The sequence below is a fragment of the Ranitomeya imitator genome, chromosome 3 (assembly GCF_032444005.1).
Source record: "Ranitomeya imitator isolate aRanImi1 chromosome 3, aRanImi1.pri, whole genome shotgun sequence".
Taxonomy (NCBI): Eukaryota; Metazoa; Chordata; class Amphibia; order Anura; family Dendrobatidae; genus Ranitomeya; species Ranitomeya imitator.
In genome coordinates, this window is record NC_091284.1 from 763,073,011 (window position 1) to 763,092,230 (window position 19,220).

At 50.8% G+C, this 19,220-nt stretch overlaps 1 protein-coding gene across 1 annotated transcript in view; it reads left to right on the forward strand.

The window, feature by feature from the left end:
* The first annotated feature begins 12,445 nt into the window (after positions 1-12,445).
* UBL3 (ubiquitin like 3) overlaps positions 12,446-19,220 on the forward strand; it is a 142,522-nt gene continuing 135,747 nt past the window's right edge. Inside the window, exon 1 of the mRNA XM_069759016.1 lies at positions 12,446-12,938. Within this exon, the coding sequence (XP_069615117.1) occupies positions 12,912-12,938 (27 nt within the window). The 5' untranslated portion in view covers positions 12,446-12,911. The remainder of the gene's footprint in view (positions 12,939-19,220) is intronic.

Below are 19,220 nucleotides of genomic sequence, written 5' to 3' on the forward strand. Positions count from 1 at the left end.
GCACAGATCCTCACCCTCAGCCCTGCATTCTCCAGCACTGATCCTCTCACCCTCAGCCCTGCATCCTCCAGCACTGATCCTCTCACCCACAGCCCTGCATCCTCCAGCACTGATCCTCTCACCCTCAGCCCTGCATCCTCCAGCACTGATCCTCTCACCCTCAGCCCTGCATCCTCCATCACTGATCCTCTCCTCCTACCCTCAGCCCTGCATCCTCCAGTACTGATCCTCTCACCCTCAGCCCTGCATCTTCCAGCACTGATCCTCTCACCCTCAGCCCTGCATCCTCCAGCACTGATCCTCTCACCCTCAGCCCTGCATCCTCCAGCACTAATCCTCTCACCCTCAGCCCTGCATCCTCCAGCACTGATCCTCTCCTCCTACCCTCAGCCCTGCATCCTCCAGTACTGATCCTCTCACCCTCAGCCCTGCATCTTCCAGCACTGATCCTCTCACCCTCAGCCCTGCATCCTCCAGCACTGATCCTCTCACCCTCAGCCCTGCATCCTCCAGCACTGATCCTCTCACCCTCAGCCCTGCATCCTCCAGCAATGATCCTTTCACCCTCAGCCCTGCATCCTCCAGCACTGATCCTCTCACCCTCAGCCCCGCATCCTCCAGCACTGATCCTCTCACCCTCAGCCCGGCATCCTCCAGCACTGATCCTCTCACCCTCAGCCCTGCGTCCTCCAGCACTGATCCTCTCACCCTCAGCTCTGCATCCTCCAGCACTGATCCTCCAGCACTGATCCTCTCACCCTCAGCCCTGCATCCTCCACCACTGATCCTCACCTTCAGCCCTGCATCCTCCAGAACTGATCCTCTCACCCTCAGCCCTGCATCTTCCAGCACTGATCCTCTCACCTTCAGCCCTGCATCCTCCAGCACTGATCCTCTCACCCTCAGCCCTGTATCCTCCAGCACTGATCCTCTCACCTTCAGCCCTGCATCCTCCAGCACTGATCCTCTCACCCTCAGCCCTGTATCCTCCAGCACTGATCCTCTCACCCTCAGCCCTGTATCCTCCAGCACTGATCCTCTCACCCTCAGCCCTGTATCCTCCAGCACTGATCCTCTCACCCTCAGCCCTGTATCCTCCAGCACTGATCCTCTCACCCTCAGCCCTGTATCCTCCAGCACTGATCCTCTCACCCTCAGCCCTGCATCCTCCAGCACTGATCCTCTCACCCTCAGCCCTGCATCCTCCAGCACTGATCCTCTCACCCTCAGCCCTGCATCCTCCAGCACTGATCCTCTCACCCTCAGCCCTGCATCCTCCAGCACTGATCCTCTCACCCTCAGCCCTGCATCCTCCAGCACTGATCCTCTCACCCTCAGCCCCGCATCCTCCAGCACTGATCCTCTCACCCTCAGCCCTGCATCCTCCAGCACTGATCCTCTCACCCTCAGCCCTGCATCCTCCAGCACTGATCCTCTCACCCTCAGCCCTGTATCCTCCAGCACTGATCCTCTCACCCTCAGCCCTGCATCCTCCAGCACTGATCCTCTCACCCTCAGCCCTGCATCCTCCAGCACTGATCCTCTCACCCTCAGCCCTGCATCCTCCAGCACTGATCCTCTCACCCTCAGCCCTGCATCCTCCAGCACTGATCCTCTCACCCTCAGCCCTGCATCCTCCAGCACTGATACAGCAGAGGAGGGAACGCTGTAGCTGCTATTGGAGGAGCTCAGCACTGTAATCTTCCATCATCTTGTTCTCCTCACAGCACTGGCCCCGCCCACCTCCTCCCATTGGTTTCTGTAGCTCCCCTGCTTGATTTCATTGGATGGGTGCTACAGAGAGCAGCTGTGTCTGGTGCGCCTCTAGGAGAGGTATGTAAATTATCCCTGGCCATAAGCAGGAGCAGGGAGATAGCACGGGGATAAATGCCTCCTTGCCCAGCTTACCTCCACTCTTCCTACTGACTGCTGACTCCTGTCCCTGCTGATGTTTGCATGAAAAGAGCAGTTGAGGCTGCGCCTCCTCCTGCTCCTGAGCGGCTCCTTTAGGCTATGTGCACACGTTCAGGATTTCTCGCAGAAAATTCCTGAGAAAAATCGGACATTTTCTGCAAGAAATCCGCAAAAAAACGCATGCGTTTTTGCCGTGGTTTAGATGCGTTTTTGCCGCGGTTTTTTCCGGACACTTCCCAATGCATTTTGTAGTGGGAAATCCGCAAAAAAAACCGCAAAATTAGGCTATGTGCACACGTTCAGGATTTCTCGCAGAAAATTCCTGAGAATTCTGGACATTTTCTGCAAGAAAACCGCAAGAAAACCGCATGCGTTTTTGCCGCGGTTTTGACGCGTTTTTGCTGCGTTTTTTTCCGGACACTTCCCAATGCATTTTGGAGTGGGAAATTCGCAAAAAAAACGGAAAATTAATGAACATGCTGCGTTTTTTACCGCGATGCGTTTTTTTCACGGAAAAAAACGCATCATGTGCACAAAACATGCAGAATTCATTCTAAATGATGGGATGCTCATTGTATGCGGGTTTTTTTGCGGTTTTATAGCGTTTTTATCGGGAAAAACCGCGAAAAAACCGCAACGTGTGCACACAGCCGTACTGTCACCACATCAAAGGGGCTCGTGCAGAGGGAGCGGCCCACGGCAGGTGGCGGCCCCTCTGGCAAATGCCAGAACTGCCCCATGGCCAGTTCGGCCCTGATTACGTGGCACTCTCTGTGATTACGGGGCACTCTCTGAGATTGCGGGTCGCTCTCTGAGATTGCTGGTTGCTCTCTGGCATTTTGAGGTGCGCTCAGTAATTTCAGTCGCTCTCTTTGATTTTGCTCGCTCTCTATGATTACGGGGTACTCTCTGAGATTACAAATACCAAATTACCCCAGAGGGGTAAATAAACCCTGTTTAAGGCATACACTAAAACTTGACTTTTACTCATTTTAATTTAAGAAGTGGTCTATTATTAAAATAAAATGACTGATGTGAACCTATGTAAATCCCGTTCCTAAAATTGGGAACCTCCTGTGTTCAGCCAGTAACACTGAGCTAACTGTTCAGTCCTACCTAGAGTCACTGCTGCAGTTCATGACTCTAGCTGACGCTGACATTAATTGATGATATATCTTTCTTGCAAACAGGTTACACTAACGCCATTAAGAGAAACAAATATAGCCACCTCAACAAGTTTCGCCTATACAGGCTTCTCTGGGGGGTTGGGGCTATAATGAATTCTCAAAATGGAGTACTTTAGGGCTGTGTGCACACGTTGCGGTTTTTTCGTGGTTTTTTCCCGATAAAAACGCTATAAAGCCGCAAAAAAACGCATATAATAAGCATCCCATCATTTAGAATGAATTCCGCATGTTTTGTGCATATGATGCGTTTTTTTCAACGAAAAAAACGCATTGCGGTAAAAACCGCAGCATGTTCATTAATTTTGCGTTTTTTTTTGCGGATTTCCCACTACAAAATGCATTGGGAAGTGTCCTTAAAAAACCGTGGCAAAAACGCGTCAAAACCGCATGGAGATTTCTTGCGGATTTCTTGCAGAAAATGTCCGTTTTTCCTTTGCAGACCAATTGTAATGTATCTCACTTACATGCGCCGCTTCAATTCCATCCCTGCGAGATTTGAAAGTTAGAGAAGGGCAGGCCAGACGGGTGAAAGAGAAGGAGCCACTTCACTTCCATTCTCCGAAGACTTGAGAGGCAGAGAAGGGCGGGCCAGACGGGTGAAAGAAGGAGGTAATAGGATACAAGGGCAAGCTTGATTCACTTACACCTTCCCGGGGAGGCACCTCATCATCAGGACCGCTCCCGCCACCATATGCGGCGACCGCAGAGCTCAGCACACGCCGTGTAAGGCCGGTTTCAGTTCACACGTCAGTGGCTCTGGTACGTGAGGTGACAGTTTCCTCACGTACCGGAGACACTGACTCACGTAGACATATTAAAATCAATGTGTCTCTGCATATGTCAGCGTGTTTTCACGGACCGTGCGTCCGTTTGGAAAACACGGAGACATGTCAGTGTTCGTGGGAGCGCACGGATCACACGGACCCATTAAAGTCAATGGGTCCGTGTAAAACACGTACCGCACACGGATGTTGTCCGTGTGCAGTCCGTGTGCCGTGCAGGAGACAGCGCTACCCATAGGGGTGGAGCCGCATATTCATTACTGTAATAAGCGGCACCACGTGACCGCTCATACAGGACAAGCAGCGACGCTGAGAGGATGTAAGCGCTGAAGGAACTGGGTAAGTATTTTAATGCCAGCGGGGGGCGCACAGGGGGTGGGAGGGGGCAGATTACCGGCAACTTTATTTAAAAAAAAAAAAAAAAAAAAGATTTTTCATTCCTTCTTTCCAGCGAACGCTGCTGGGAAGAAGGGATGAATACCGGCTTCAGCACCACACGCAGGGGACAGCGCTTAACTCTAGCCCTGTCTCCTGCACGGTCCGTGCGGTCCTCAGTCGGCACACGGGCGGCACACGGCTGCCGCACGTGTGCCACACTGATGTTCAACGTAAGCACACAGACACGGATAATTCCGGGACCGATTTTTTCTGGTACCGGAATTATCTGGATGTGTGAGACTGGCCTAAGACGACACCCGGCATACAAGATGACCCCTGACTGATACGGCGAGTATATCCAAAACTCTATATTTTAAATGGAAAAGTTGGGAGTCGTCTTATATGCCGGAAAATACGGTACTATTCCATTTGTCTTGCTGATACACAGGGTAATTTCACACTAGGTGTTTTTTTTCTACAGCAAAACCTGATCTCTTGGCAAGAAAGAAGCTGCAGAAATAAAGCATGTTTTCCTTGGTTTGTCTTGTGCTTTTGAAAAAAAAGTCCAATTGTATAGAATCAGGTTTTGGCACAAAAAATGCAGCAATACCTGATACCAGTGTTTTTGGTGAAATTTTTCAGGGTTTTTTTTTTTCACTCATTTATTTCAATGTGTGAGAAAGAAGTGACATGCCCCATTGTGCAAAAAACATGCAAGCACAAAATACTGATGACAAAAAAAAAATATGTGTACATGAGATTTCTGTTCTCCCCGTGTTTGCGTGGGTTTCCTCCGGGTTCTCCGGTTTCCTCCCACATTCCAAAGACCATACTGATAGGGAATGTAGATTGTGAGCTCCATCAGGGACAGAGATGATGATGTCTGTAAAGAGCTGGGGAATTAATGGCGCCATATAAGTGAGTTAAATAAATAAATAAAAAATGATTTTAACAATAACATGCAGGTATCTAAACCCTGAAATGATTGGATAAAAAGGTGAGAAAAAGTATTAAATCAATGTTCTCCACATGTTTTATAAGGGATAAAAATATAGAATAAGTCATCCTATATCTCATATAAAAAAATATTAATTATCAATATAATCAGGATTTATATCAACCAGATGTCACAATTCATTTTTAAAAACCCCTCAATTATATAACACTACGTCCTTCGGTTGTTGGATTTACTATAGATCCACATCTCCACATTACAGAGACTCACTAACGATCATCTATAATATACATCAAAGAGTTGGCATGGGACCGCTCTGTGAGTGCGGCGCTCTGTGATTACAGGGCGCTCTCTGGCTGAAACTGCGCATCAGGCACGCTTTATCTTTGTTTATGATGCAATCCCTGTGATTACGGAAGAATGTCTGTGATTACGAGCGCTCTCTGCGATTACTGGGCACGCTCTGATTACGGTGCGCTCTCTGTGATTGTGGCACACGGTCTGTGATTACGAGCGCTCTCTGCAATTACTGGGCACGCTCTGATTACGATTCACTCTCTGTGATTGTGGCACAGTCTGTGATTACGAGCGCCCTCTGCGATTACTGGGCACGCTCTGATTACGGTGCGCTCTCTGTGATTGTGGTACACGGTCTGTGATTACGAGCGCTCTCTGCCATTACTGGGCACGCTCTGATTCCAGTGCGCTCTCTGTGATTGTGGCACACGGTCTGTGATTACAAGCGCTCTCTGCCATTACTGGGCACGCTCTGATTACGGTGCGCTCTGTGATTGTGGCACACGGTCTGTAATTACGAGCGCTCTCTGCGATTACTGGGCACACTCTGATTACGGTGCACGCTCTGTGATTGTAGCACATGGTCTGTGATTACAAGCGCTCTCTGCAATTATTGGGCACGCTCTGATTACAATACGCTCTCTGTGATTGTGGCACAGTCTGTGATTACGAGCGCTCTCTGCGATCACTGGGCACGCTCTGATTACAGAGCGCTCTGTGATTGTGGCACACGGTCTGTGATTACGAGCACTCTCTGCCATTACTGAGCACGCTCTGATTCCAGTGCGCTCTCTGTGATTGTGGCACACGGTCTGTGATTGCGAGTGCTCTCTGCGATTACTGGGCACGCTCTGATTACGATGCGCTCTCTGTGATTGTGGCACACGGTCTGTGATTACGAGTGCTCTCTGCGATTACTGGGCACGCTCTGATTACGGTGCGCTCTCTGTGATTGTGGCACACGGTCTGTGATTACGAGCGCTCTCTGCCATTACTGGGCGCGCTCTGATTCCAGTGCGCTCTCTGTGATTGTGGCACAGTCTGTGATTACGAGCGCTCTCTGCGATTACAGGGCACACTCTGATTACGGTGCGCTCTGTGATTGTGGCACACGGTCTGTGAGTACGGCGCTCTGTGAGTACAGGCCGCTCTCTGGCTGAAACTGCGCATCAGGCACGCTTTATCTTTGTTTATGATGCAATCCCTGTGATTACGGAAGAATGTCTGTGATTACGAGCGCTCTCTGCGATTACTGGGCACGCTCTGATTACGGTGCGCTCTCTGTGATTGTGGCACACGGTCTGTGATTACGAGCGCTCTCTGCAATTACTGGGCACGCTCTGATTACGATTCGCTCTCTGTGATTGTGGCACAGTCTGTGATTACGAGCGCCCTCTGCGATTACTGGGCACGCTCTGATTACGGTGCGCTCTCTGTGATTGTGGCACACGGTCTGTGATTGCGAGTGCTCTCTGCGATTACTGGGCACGCTCTGATTACGGTGCGCTCTCTGTGATTGTGGCACACGGTCTGTGATTACGAGCGCTCTCTGCCATTACTGGGCGCGCTCTGATTCCAGTGCGCTCTCTGTGATTGTGGCACAGTCTGTGATTACGAGCGCTCTCTGCGATTACAGGGCACACTCTGATTACGGTGCGCTCTGTGATTGTGGCACACGGTCTGTGAGTACGGCGCTCTGTGAGTACAGGCCGCTCTCTGGCTGAAACTGCGCATCAGGCACGCTTTATCTTTGTTTATGATGCAATCCCTGTGATTACGGAAGAATGTCTGTGATTACGAGCGCTCTCTGCGATTACTGGGCACGCTCTGATTACGGTGCGCTCTCTGTGATTGTGGCACACGGTCTGTGATTACGAGCGCTCTCTGCAATTACTGGGCACGCTCTGATTACGATTCGCTCTCTGTGATTGTGGCACAGTCTGTGATTACGAGCGCCCTCTGCGATTACTGGGCACGCTCTGATTACGGTGCGCTCTCTGTGATTGTGGTACATGGTCTGTGATTACGAGCGCTCTCTGCGATTACTGGGCACGCTCTGATTACAGTGCGCTCTGTGATTGTGGCACACGGTCTGTGATTACGAGCACTCTCTGCCATTACTGAGCACGCTCTGATTCCAGTGCGCTCTCTGTGATTGTGGCACACGGTCTGTGATTACAAGCGCTCTCTGCCATTACTGGGCACGCTCTGATTACGGTGCGCTCTGTGATTGTGGCACACGGTCTGTAATTACGAGCGCTCTCTGCGATTACTGGGCACACTCTGATTACGGTGCACGCTCTGTGATTGTAGCACATGGTCTGTGATTACGAGCGCTCTCTGCAATTACTGGGCATGCTCTGATTACAATACGCTCTCTGTGATTGTGGCACAGTCTGTGATTACGAGCGCTCTCTGCGATCACTGGGCACGCTCTGATTACAGAGCGCTCTGTGATTGTGGCACACGGTCTGTGATTACGAGCACTCTCTGCCATTACTGAGCACGCTCTGATTCCAGTGCGCTCTCTGTGATTGTGGCACACGGTCTGTGATTGCGAGCGCTCTCTGCGATTACTGGGCACGCTCTGATTACGATGCGCTCTCTGTGATTGTGGCACACGGTCTGTGATTACGAGCGCTCTCTGCCATTACTGGGCGCGCTCTGATTCCAGTGCGCTCTCTGTGATTGTGGCACAGTCTGTGATTACGAGCGCTTTCTGCGATTACTGGGCACACTCTGATTACGGTGCGCTCTGTGATTGTGGCACACGGTCTGTGAGTACGGCGCTCTGTGAGTACAGGCCGCTCTCTGGCTGAAACTGCGCATCAGGCACGCTTTATCTTTATGATGCAATCCCTGTGATTACGGAAGAATGTCTGTGATTACGAGCGCTCTCTGCAATTACTGGGCACGCTCTGATTACGGTGCGCTCTCTGTGATTGTGGCACACGGTCTGTGATTACGAGCGCTCTCTGCAATTATTGGGCACGCTCTGATTACGATTCGCTCTCTGTGATTGTGGCACAGTCTGTGATTACGAGCGCCCTCTGCGATTACTGGGCACGCTCTGATTACGGTGCGCTCTCTGTGATTGTGGTACACGGTCTGTGATTACGAGCGCTCTCTGCCATTACTGGGCATGCTCTGATTCCAGTGCGCTCTCTGTGATTGTGGCACACGGTCTGTGATTACAAGCGCTCTCTGCCATTACTGGGCACGCTCTGATTACGGTGCGCTCTGTGATTGTGGCACACGGTCTGTAATTACGAGCGCTCTCTGCGATTACTGGGCACACTCTGATTACGGTGCGCTCTCTGTGATTGTAGCACATGGTCTGTGATTACGAGCGCTCTCTGCAATTACTGGGCATGCTCTGATTACAATACGCTCTCTGTGATTGTGGCACAGTCTGTGATTACGAGCGCTCTCTGCGATCACTGGGCACGCTCTGATTACAGTGCGCTCTGTGATTGTGGCACACGGTCTGTGATTACGAGCACTCTCTGCCATTACTGAGCACGCTCTGATTCCAGTGCGCTCTCTGTGATTGTGGCACACGGTCTGTGATTGCGAGTGCTCTCTGCGATTACTGGGCACGCTCTGATTACGGTGCGCTCTCTGTGATTGTGGTACACGGTCTGTGATTACGAGCGCTCTCTGCCATTACTGGGTGCGCTCTGATTCCAGTGCGCTCTCTGTGATTGTGGCACAGTCTGTGATTACGAGCGCTCTCTGCGATTACTGGGCACACTCTGATTACGGTGCGCTCTGTGATTGTGGCACACGGTCTGTGATTACGAGCGATCTCTGCGATTACTGGGCACACTCTGATTATGGTGCGCTCTCTGTGATTGTAGCACATGGTCTGTGATTACGAGCGCTCTCTGCGATTACTGGGCAAGCTCTGATTCCAGTACGCTCTCTGTGATTGTAGCACATGGTCTGTGATTACGAGCGCTCTCTGCGATTACTGGGCACGCTCTGATTACAGTGCGCTCTGTGATTGTGGCACACGGTCTGTGATTACGAGCACTCTCTGCCATTACTGAGCACGCTCTGATTCCAGTGCGCTCTCTGTGATTGTGGCACACGGTCTGTGATTGCGAGCGCTCTCTGCCATTACTGGGCACACTCTGATTAAGGTGCGCTCTCTGTGATTGTGGCACACAGTCTGTGATTACGAGCGCTCTCTGCGATTACTGGGCACACTCTGATTACTGTGCGCTCTCTGTGATTGTAGCACATGGTCTGTGATTATGAGCGCTCTCTGCAATAACTGGGCATGCTCTGATTACAATACGCTCTCTGTAATTGTGGCACAGTCTGTGATTACGAGCGCTCTCTGCGAATACTGGGCACTCACTGATTACGGTGCACTCCCTGTGATTGTGGCACACAGTCTGTGATTACGAGCACTCTCTGTGATTACTGGGCACGCTCTGATTACGGTGCGCACTCTGTGATTCTGGCACACGGTCTGTGATTACGAGCGCTCTCTGCGATTACTGGACACTCACTGATTACGGTGCACTCTCTGTGATTGTGGCACACGGTCTGTGATTACGAGCGCTCTCTGTGATTACTGGGCACACTCTGATTACGGTGCATTCTCTGTGATTGTAGCACACGGTCTGTGATTACGAGCGCTCTCTGTGATTACTGGGCACGCTCTGATTACGGTGCATTCTCTGTGATTGTGGCACACGGTCTGTGATTATGAGCACTCTCTGCGATTACTGGGCACGCTCTGATTACGGTGCACTCTCTGTGATTGTGGCACACGGTCTGTGATTACGAGCGCTCTCTGCAATTACTGGGCACGCTCTGATTACGGTGCATTCTCTGTGATTGTGGCACACGGTCTGTGATTATGAGCGCTCTCTGCAATTACTGGGCACGCTCTGATTACGGTGCGCACTCTGTGATTCTGGCACACGGTCTGTGATTATGAGCGCTCTCTGCGATTACTGGGCACGCTCTGATTACGGTGCGTTCTGTGTGATTGTGGCACACGGTCTGTGATTTTGAGCAATCTCTGTGATTACTGGGCACGCTCTGATTACGGTGCGCACTCTGTGATTCTGGCACACGGTCTGTGATTATGAGCGCTCTCTGCGATTACTGGGCACGCTCTGATTACGGTGCGTTCTGTGTGATTGTGGCACACGGTCTGTGATTTTGAGCAATCTCTGTGATTACTGGGCACGCTCTGATTACGGTGCGCTCTCTGTGATTGTGGCACACGGTCTGTGATTAGTTTACGGCACACTTTTTGTACTTGCGGGGGGGAGCTCTCTGTGATTATGGAGCGCTCTCTGTTATTATCGTGTACTCTCGTTGATTACTGGACGCTCTGTGATTACTGTGCACTCTCTCTGATGACGGTGCATTCTCTGTGATTATGGGGCGCTCTCTGTGATTACGGGGCACTCTGTGATTATGGGGGGCTGCGATTATGGGGCGCTCTATGATTATGGCGTACTCTCTGTGATTACATGGGTACTTTCTGTGATTGCGAGATACGCTCTGTGGTTATGGGGCGCTCTCTGTAATTATGGAGCTCTCTCTGTTATGACGGGGCGCTCTTCAGGATTATAGGTGACTTTCTGTGATTACGGGGTGCCATCAGTGGTTTTGGGGCGTTCTCTGTGAATACGGGGCACTCTCTGCGATTACGGGGCGGTCTCTGTGGTTACAGGGCACTCTGTGATTATGGAGGACTCTGTGTTTACGGGGAGCTCTCTGTGATTACGGGGCGCTCTCTGTGATTACGGGGGACTCTGTGATTACGTACGACTGTGATTACGGGGCACTCTCTGTGATTATGTGGGGCTCTCTGTGATTACGGGGGACTCTCTGTGATTACGGGGTTCTCTGTGGTTACGGGAGCTCTCTGTGGTTACGGGGAGCTCTCTGTGGTTATGGGGGTCTCTCTGAGGTTACGGGGGGCTCTCTGTGGTTACGGGAGCTCTCTGTGGTTATGGGGGTCTCTCTGAGGTTACGGGGGGCTCTCTATGATTACGGGGGGCTCTCTGTGATTACTGGGTGCTCTCTGTGGTTACGGGGGCCTCTCTGTGATTACGAGGGGACTCTATGTTGTTACAGGGGGCACTCTGTGGTTACAGGGGCCTCTATGTGATTACGGGGGGCTCTCTGTGGTTACGGGGGCCTCTCTGTGGTTACGGGGGCCTCTCTGTGGTTACGGGGGCCTCTATGTGATTACGGGGGGCTCTCTGTGGTTACGGGGGCCTCTCTGTGGTTACAGGGGCCTCTATGTGATTACGGGGGCCTCTCTGTGGTTACGGGGGGCTCTCTGTGGTTACGGGGGCCTCTCTGTGGTTACGGGGGCCTCTCTGTGGTTACGGGGGCCTCTCTGTGGTTACGGGGGCCTCTATGTGATTACGGGGGGCTCTCTGTGGTTACGGGGGCCTCTCTGTGGTTACGGGGGCCTCTCTAGTTACGCGGGCCTCTCTGTGGTTACGGGGGCCTCTCTGTGGTTACAGGGGCCTCTCTGTGGTTACGGGGGGCTCTTCATCGGAGACAGCCACAGCCCACTCTGATGGGTAGTTGAGGACAGTGCATGTAGGATATATGACTCTACAGTCCCCTATGATGGGCCAATAACACTTAGACTAGATGAGGGAAATGCTGCTTATGTAACTCTTGACCTCAGCTACACTCTGCAGATACCGCTCCGCTTGCCGCAGCGGCACTTGTCCCCCTATCACGACGACTGACCTACAGGGGTCTCCTCCTGCTCCCACTGAACGCGACCCTCCCCAATCACATCACGAGACTACAACTCCCGACAGCCAAAGGCATGGGGCGCATGCGCACTGAAGAAAAAGGGACTTTACTTCGACGCTCTTTAATACGGTGGGCGTGGTTAAAAGATTTTCGCAACTAAGCCCCTCCTCTTCTCCGCGGCCGCCATGTTTATGCCAGAGAGACGATGACAGGAAGGAGAAGCGTCTGATCTCTGCGTGAAATCCCGCACGGAGCTAGAGGCTGCGGGAGAGCGGGAGCCGGGCGAGGCGGCGTGTCGGTGCCGTGTCCGCTGCTCCGGAGGGGGTGACGCAGCTCCCGGGGATGAGGCAGTGACGCGGTGTCCTCCTCCCCGCAGGTATTTTTAGCTCGGGACAAGGAGTTATTTGTCTTCTTCCTCCGGCTGATTAACCCCTCACCCCCTGGAGTGAAACTTTACCCCGTGCAGGGGGAGGGCAGCGTCCGAGCGCCCACATCGTACGGAGGGGCACACACCCCCCATGCCAAGGCTGCCCCTGCACCCCGGAGACCCCGCGCCCTCGGCTGCTCTGGATATAACGCTCACCGGGAACTATCGCCCTCCTCCTCATCCTCCGCTGAGCGGCTCCGCGCTCCCGTGTCATCGCCAGGATGTCATCCCCGGTGCCCGTGGACATGGTAAGATGCCAGCTGGAGGGCTGCCATGCTGCTTGTGTTTACCAGGGAGGGGGCACGGCTGTACGGTCCATCCTTGTGATGCCCCGGCCAGGTGATGGCGCTGTGCCCTCACATCGGTGTGCTGACCTCTACTGATGTGCCCGCTCCCGGGTGGCATCATCCACATTGCCCTGGAAATGTTCATTTATATAGCGCCAACATATTCCGCAGCCCCGTACGTTCACGGCCAACACTGTCTAATGTACGTGACTGCAGAATAGGTTGGCGCTATATACCGTATATATGGTCGCTAGGTATTTGCTTCCTCTGTGCCAGCGGAGGTCACTTTGCTGCTATTCTGACCCTCCTGGTATTGTGTAGCTGTTGGCATCCCGTGCCCACTCATTCCCTTATGTAATGTATAACACCATGGAGAGTATATACTGATGCCACGTATGGTAATGGTGGCCATCGGGGACCTCTAAATGCTGTAACTGGTGGAGGTGCCGTATAGTACGTTGTCCCAATAGTGATCTTATTGTGATTCCCTCCACCGACTGGGATGAGATCCTGGGCATTCACATCTATAGGCAGGATCAGATCCCACATTGGCATGAGAGAACACACAGCAGATTGGACCCAGTACAGCAGGGGAAGTGTACAATCCTACTCTATTGGTTTCCAACCCAAGGCTTAGCTGTAGTTTTGCTTTGGCAGCATGGCCCTAAGCTATCAGGGCATGCTAGAAGTTGTAGTTTTGCAACAACTGCTTGCTGGGAATTGTGATTTGCAATAACTACAGATCCACAGCTTGGAAACCCATGTTCTGCTTCGTATCAAAACATTAGCATCTTCTCAATCAGGTTTTTTTTTTTGTTACCCATTTTCTGCATTTTTAGACTAATTTTTGATCATTGTGAGGATGAGGTATATACCATTGCTATGTTTGGCATGTGGTTTGACCCCATTGCAGTACCCTATAAATAAACTGCTGCAAACCCTTGTGTGAGCACACTTTGATGCAACATATTTCTGGTACTGTTTATAGGGGATCGTATGAACCACTTACGGAGCTGTTCATGTGAACTCTTCGTGTCTGGCACTGTTTGGGAGGGCTAGTTACCTCTTTTGGTGTTTATGGTGGCAGTATGTGGCTGGTCTGTTTACCATGTCACTCCATGGTAGAACCTATAGGGATCTCTCTCTGGCTGGCGCTGATTATGGAGATCTGCTGCAGCATTGTTTATATAGGCAGCCTATCCCTATTTATAGGGCACTGTTAATGAGTTAGTTTGCGGATCATACTGCTTATGATGCCATTATAGGGGTCTCTCTCTGGCTGCTGCTTTGTAGGGACATTCTTCAGCTTGGGGTTCATGCAGACTGCTGTTTTAGTGCCTTCTGGATGGCACATGTTTTGGAAAATATGGCCTGGCACAATTTAAGGCATTTTTGTGGCTGCGTGTGATGTACAGGGAAGTGAATGCAATGTCCACACAATTATGGGACCTGTCAGCACTTCGTACAGTGTAGGTTCGTCTTCCTCTCCCGTGGCTTCATGTATCAGCAGTTTGTATCTGCAGTGCAGATCTCCAAAATCTGTTCCCTTCTCTTTGAAGTTCCCTCTTTGCACTGGCAGCCATTACAGCGATATATGCGGTGGGAATGATGACGTTCGGATGACACTCACATCTGGTGGTCTACGCTCCACCAGTCCCTATCAGCATGTTGTGTCTGAAGACTTGCTGGTTCTGCCGGGTTTATGCCGGTGCCTCTTGCCTAACCTGTTTTGTCGTTGCTCTTTTCTTAAAGGTATACTACACACGTGATCATTTACACAAACCAAGAGACCCTTATATACAATTACACTCAGGTCCTGCAAACATGTAATCCAGTGGATATACCTGGATGGCAAGATGTGATTGCCTGCAAGTAGCTGTAAAATGTTGGTACTCTCACAATGTACCGTAATCTGAATATTTCCTACTTAAATTAGACTGAAATCAACATGCCTTGTTGGCTCAGGATGCAATTCACCGAAGACCCCACCACCACGTCCAGAACATGTGCCGTCATATCGCCTCTTCAGTCTCCTCCAGCGCTGACGCTTCGGTGGTCCCCACTAGGTTCTACCTTCCTCCGATAAATGCCAGCTTTACCCCTTAAGTCCACACATACCTTAGATAGTGATCGGCCAAAGAATGATTAAGTCTACCGTTCGGCTGACAGTGATCTCCCCCCATACAGGGTGCGCTCGCTTGGCCGAGGGCTCCAGTGTTCTCTATAAAGAGAGCCACTGTCAGACATGTATCCGGGAGATCAAAAGCATCTGCAGTCCGAAATCTGACATACCGGATCCTTATCTCCCCCAATATCATCTACTAGGGGAAAGTGAAGAGGTCCTCATACATTTAGACTATCGGCCAAACCCATGGATTTGGATGGACATTAGTCAAATTTGGGGACTTCTGGAGTTGCCTTAAAGCGGGATGAAGGGGCAAGCACATGGACGCCTAATTTGTGATCCAGAATAGTCTAATGTTCATTTAGACATGGATTTCGGTCTGTTGACTTCATTCAAGTTTTTCGACAGTCATTGACTGGCTTGTTTATATGTTTTTTGTTTTTTTGTCAGCATAAACTCTCCGATCACCTTGTGATTTGGCTTTTTGCTAGGTGTTACCGGCCTGTTTGCACCAGCAGATAATTGGGAGCAAATGTTCTTATGAACTCTTCTTCCTGATTATGTCCTGTATTTACTGGTTCATGACACAAGATATTAGTGATTTTTTTTTTTTTTATTATTTCTCCACACAGCTTCACTTGCTACTTCATTAATACTACTGTATTTTGATAGTATTGTGTGCTAAGAACCAGCGGTCAGACTCAAGTATGGGAGGGAAATCTGACCTGTAGGCACGTTCGTGCCACCCTGCCCGTAACAATTGTAAGGGTATGTTTCCACATTCAGGAAACGCTGCGTTTTTGATGCTGCGTTGAGCCGCAGCGTCAAGAACGCAGTGTCCAGATGTTACAGCATAGTGGAGGGGATTTAATGAAATCCCGTCTCCACTACGCAGGAAAAAACTTATGCGGCCTACCCGCAAAAATGCACATGCGGCACGTTTTTTCAGAACGCAGCATGTTGTTACAATGAGCAAAACACGCAAGAACACCGCAGGTGACCTGCCAGTGACTTCAGGTGCAGTTTTGGTCAGGATTTTACCTGCATAAAATCCTGACCAAAGCCTGAAGCAAGCCTGAACGTGGATACATACCCTAAGATTGATCAGGCTCAGTAAAGTTTTATGCGCGACAACCTCCAGCTGATTTGTGTCATAGTAAAATAGTCCTATCCATAGGAAACAATTATCAGAGAGCCGCTGAGATTTGTGGATTCCACTTCGGCCAGTCCTCTGTCTACAGCATCGAAAATAGGAAACCTGTTAAGTCTGATTTACGCCATAGAAAAAACGTCTAAAATGAAAATTCTGTGACAGGAATGATGTCCCACAACCCTCTGCCTCGACTTGGGCATATTACTGCAGATCTAGCTGCATCTTGGTAACATTTGGCTTTTATGATTCATTTTAAGAAGGGTACCGCAATGGGGTCAAACCCCACATATTAACGGGGTTGTCGGGTCTCCTAAGAAAAGTCTGCAGTCACCCTGAATGGAGACATTGTACAATTATCACATTTCCTCTGTGCGGGTCAGTGGTCTCCTGACCACATATGTGATTTGGATACTTGCCCACTCAGCCAACTTATCTCTAAAGGAGAGAATTGCAGAACCCTAGTTGGCACTTTACCACAAGAATGCAAATGGAGTTAATGTCCATTAATATGGACATATTAATTTGCCGTTGGACAGAGCTTCCTGATGCAGAATGGTTCTTTTGGAATAGAGCTTTGAGACGTGTGACTTTTGGGCTGGCTTCACTCATCAGACATTCACAGTGTGACTGAACCGGCCAGACCGGCCCCTGGTTTCCTTGCCCAGAAAGCAGCAGCATTATATATGCCTATTGAGGGTGAGATTGGGTCAGGAGACCTGCGGCCATACCGTGAATGCTGGATGTGTACAGGCGGCCTTAAGCCATGTTCACACGACACTCACACAAAGCGAATGTGACCGAATGTCGGTATATACGCATCGTAAAATGATTTCTGCTGGAGATTCTAAACATGGGTAATTGCCCTTAAGGGCTGTTAAAAGGGAGTTATTGCGCTGCAGATTTTCTGCAATGGAATTGTATGTGGAAAATCTGCAGCACGTTACAGTAGTGCCAAAGAATTGGCCTGCAATGGGGGCGTCTAAGCCCAAAAGGTGAAAACTGCGGCAAATCCGCAGCATGGCCACAAGAAGAAATGCACAATTTGGTGCAAAAGTTTCATCTCTGGAGTTTTGCTGTAGAATACCCGCATGGCATCAGTCCCGTTTCGGCCCTCCTCTTGTAGTAGTGTGGGTGATGAGCGCTCAGATTGTTGGAAGGGACCTTCCCCATGGAGGAACATGCTATATTATGTGCTGTAGAGTCGGAGGGCTCCTTGTGCGCCATGTGCCGCCACAATGGCATGGTAATAACGGGCGGTGCTGGTATGTCTTTGCTGAATGCACCCATTGTTTTTTCTTTGCTTCCCCCATCATGTAGAGAAGTGGCAGAAAACATTCTTATACTATATCAGCCTCCTATACACTGTCTTTATCGTGCAAGCAAACCCATAACTCCCACCATTTGTATTATTCATGTCACCGGCAACAAAAGTTCACTGTCCTCTGCGCTTTTGTCCTGTCCTCACTGCGTTTGGGTTGTGCACCATTTGGGGACTTTTTCTCTGATATAAAACACTGACGCCATACTGAACGTGGCTTTCATTTTATTTTTTCCCCCCTGTACTCCTGTCAGGGTGGCCGACTTCCCAAATCTGGATGATAAATGTGATCGGGTGCAATAAAACGGGAAAATGCCTTGCTAGTGTTACTCCAGCTTTTTAATGTTCGAGTCTACGTTCTTTACGTCTTGGCCGACTGCCTTTGATATGTTAATAAGATTTCCTGATGTATGCCACTACGCAGTCATGTATTGACATATGTCACCTTTGGGGTCCACACAGTACATTTCGCACGGCCCCTGAGTTTCAGGCCTATGTCACGCAACTGGGGCCCTAAGAACATGTTTTTCCAGGTCGTCCACATGACAGCACCACAGGAGGTTGCTCTTCATATCCTTGATAGGGACAGGAACACAGAAGAGGTTAAATAGCCCCTCCCCACCTCCACCCCTCAGTGTTTTCCTGTCCCTATCAGGGACGGACGCAGGAGAGAGATCTCCAGGAAGATCAAGATTTTACCTGATGAGAAATCAGGTCTCGGTCGAGCAGGAGCTCCCGTGTGCGGTCCCATCCTCCTGGAGGGGGCTCTGGCCGCGAGGATCCGGAGGTCGCAGGATACCGATGGAGGTCCCTCCGCGACCGGGTAGAGCTGTGTGCTCCCCATAAGTCTGCCTCAACCCCTTACAAGGGGCTCTGAGACAGCAGCTGCGGCGGCGGTGCTGAGCGCTCCCCTCAGGCTCCACGTGCGGCCGGTGCTGGCGCTGTACCCGGGACTTCCGGTCCGGCGCTCCGGTCGAGTGACTACTTCCGGGGGGCGTGGCCGGATTCCCGGGGTCGGCAGCGTTTCCGGGCGCCGGGTAGCTGCGGGAAGGCCGGGGGGGGGGAGAATGAAGACCGGAACAGCATCCGGACTATGCGCCAGGAAGGTCCCAGGCTGGTCGGCGTGCGTTCCAGATGACGCATGCGCAGTACAGCTGGGGACCTGAAATCACCGTGTAGGCCAGCAGCTGAGCTCGGAAGGAGGACGAATCAGATGTCTTGAAGCTGGGTAAGATTGACTACTTAATGACTGACATCTGACAGCACATTTGACCCAGGAAGATGGAAGGTGCTACTCGCCCAGACGTCCAATCCTTAGAGCTAGCCACGGACCATGTGAGTAGTACGTGGTATGGGATGCATTGCAGAACTTTAGTTCCGTAGCTACAGGGATCTCCTTTACGTTTTCAGGATAAGGACATTCCCGAGAGGTCAGCTACTAAAAAAAGGACTATGAGATGCCCATTGTGCACCACCAAACTCCCAGAGGGATATAAGAAGAAATTATGCGAAAAATGCATCGCTAAACTTCTTAAAGATGAACAGGCTTCGCTGTTGGATAATATCAAATCCATGATTAGAGACGAAGTCCAAGCTACAGTGTCTACAATGGTGCCACCCCAGTCTCCGCGGCCTAAAAGGCCTAGA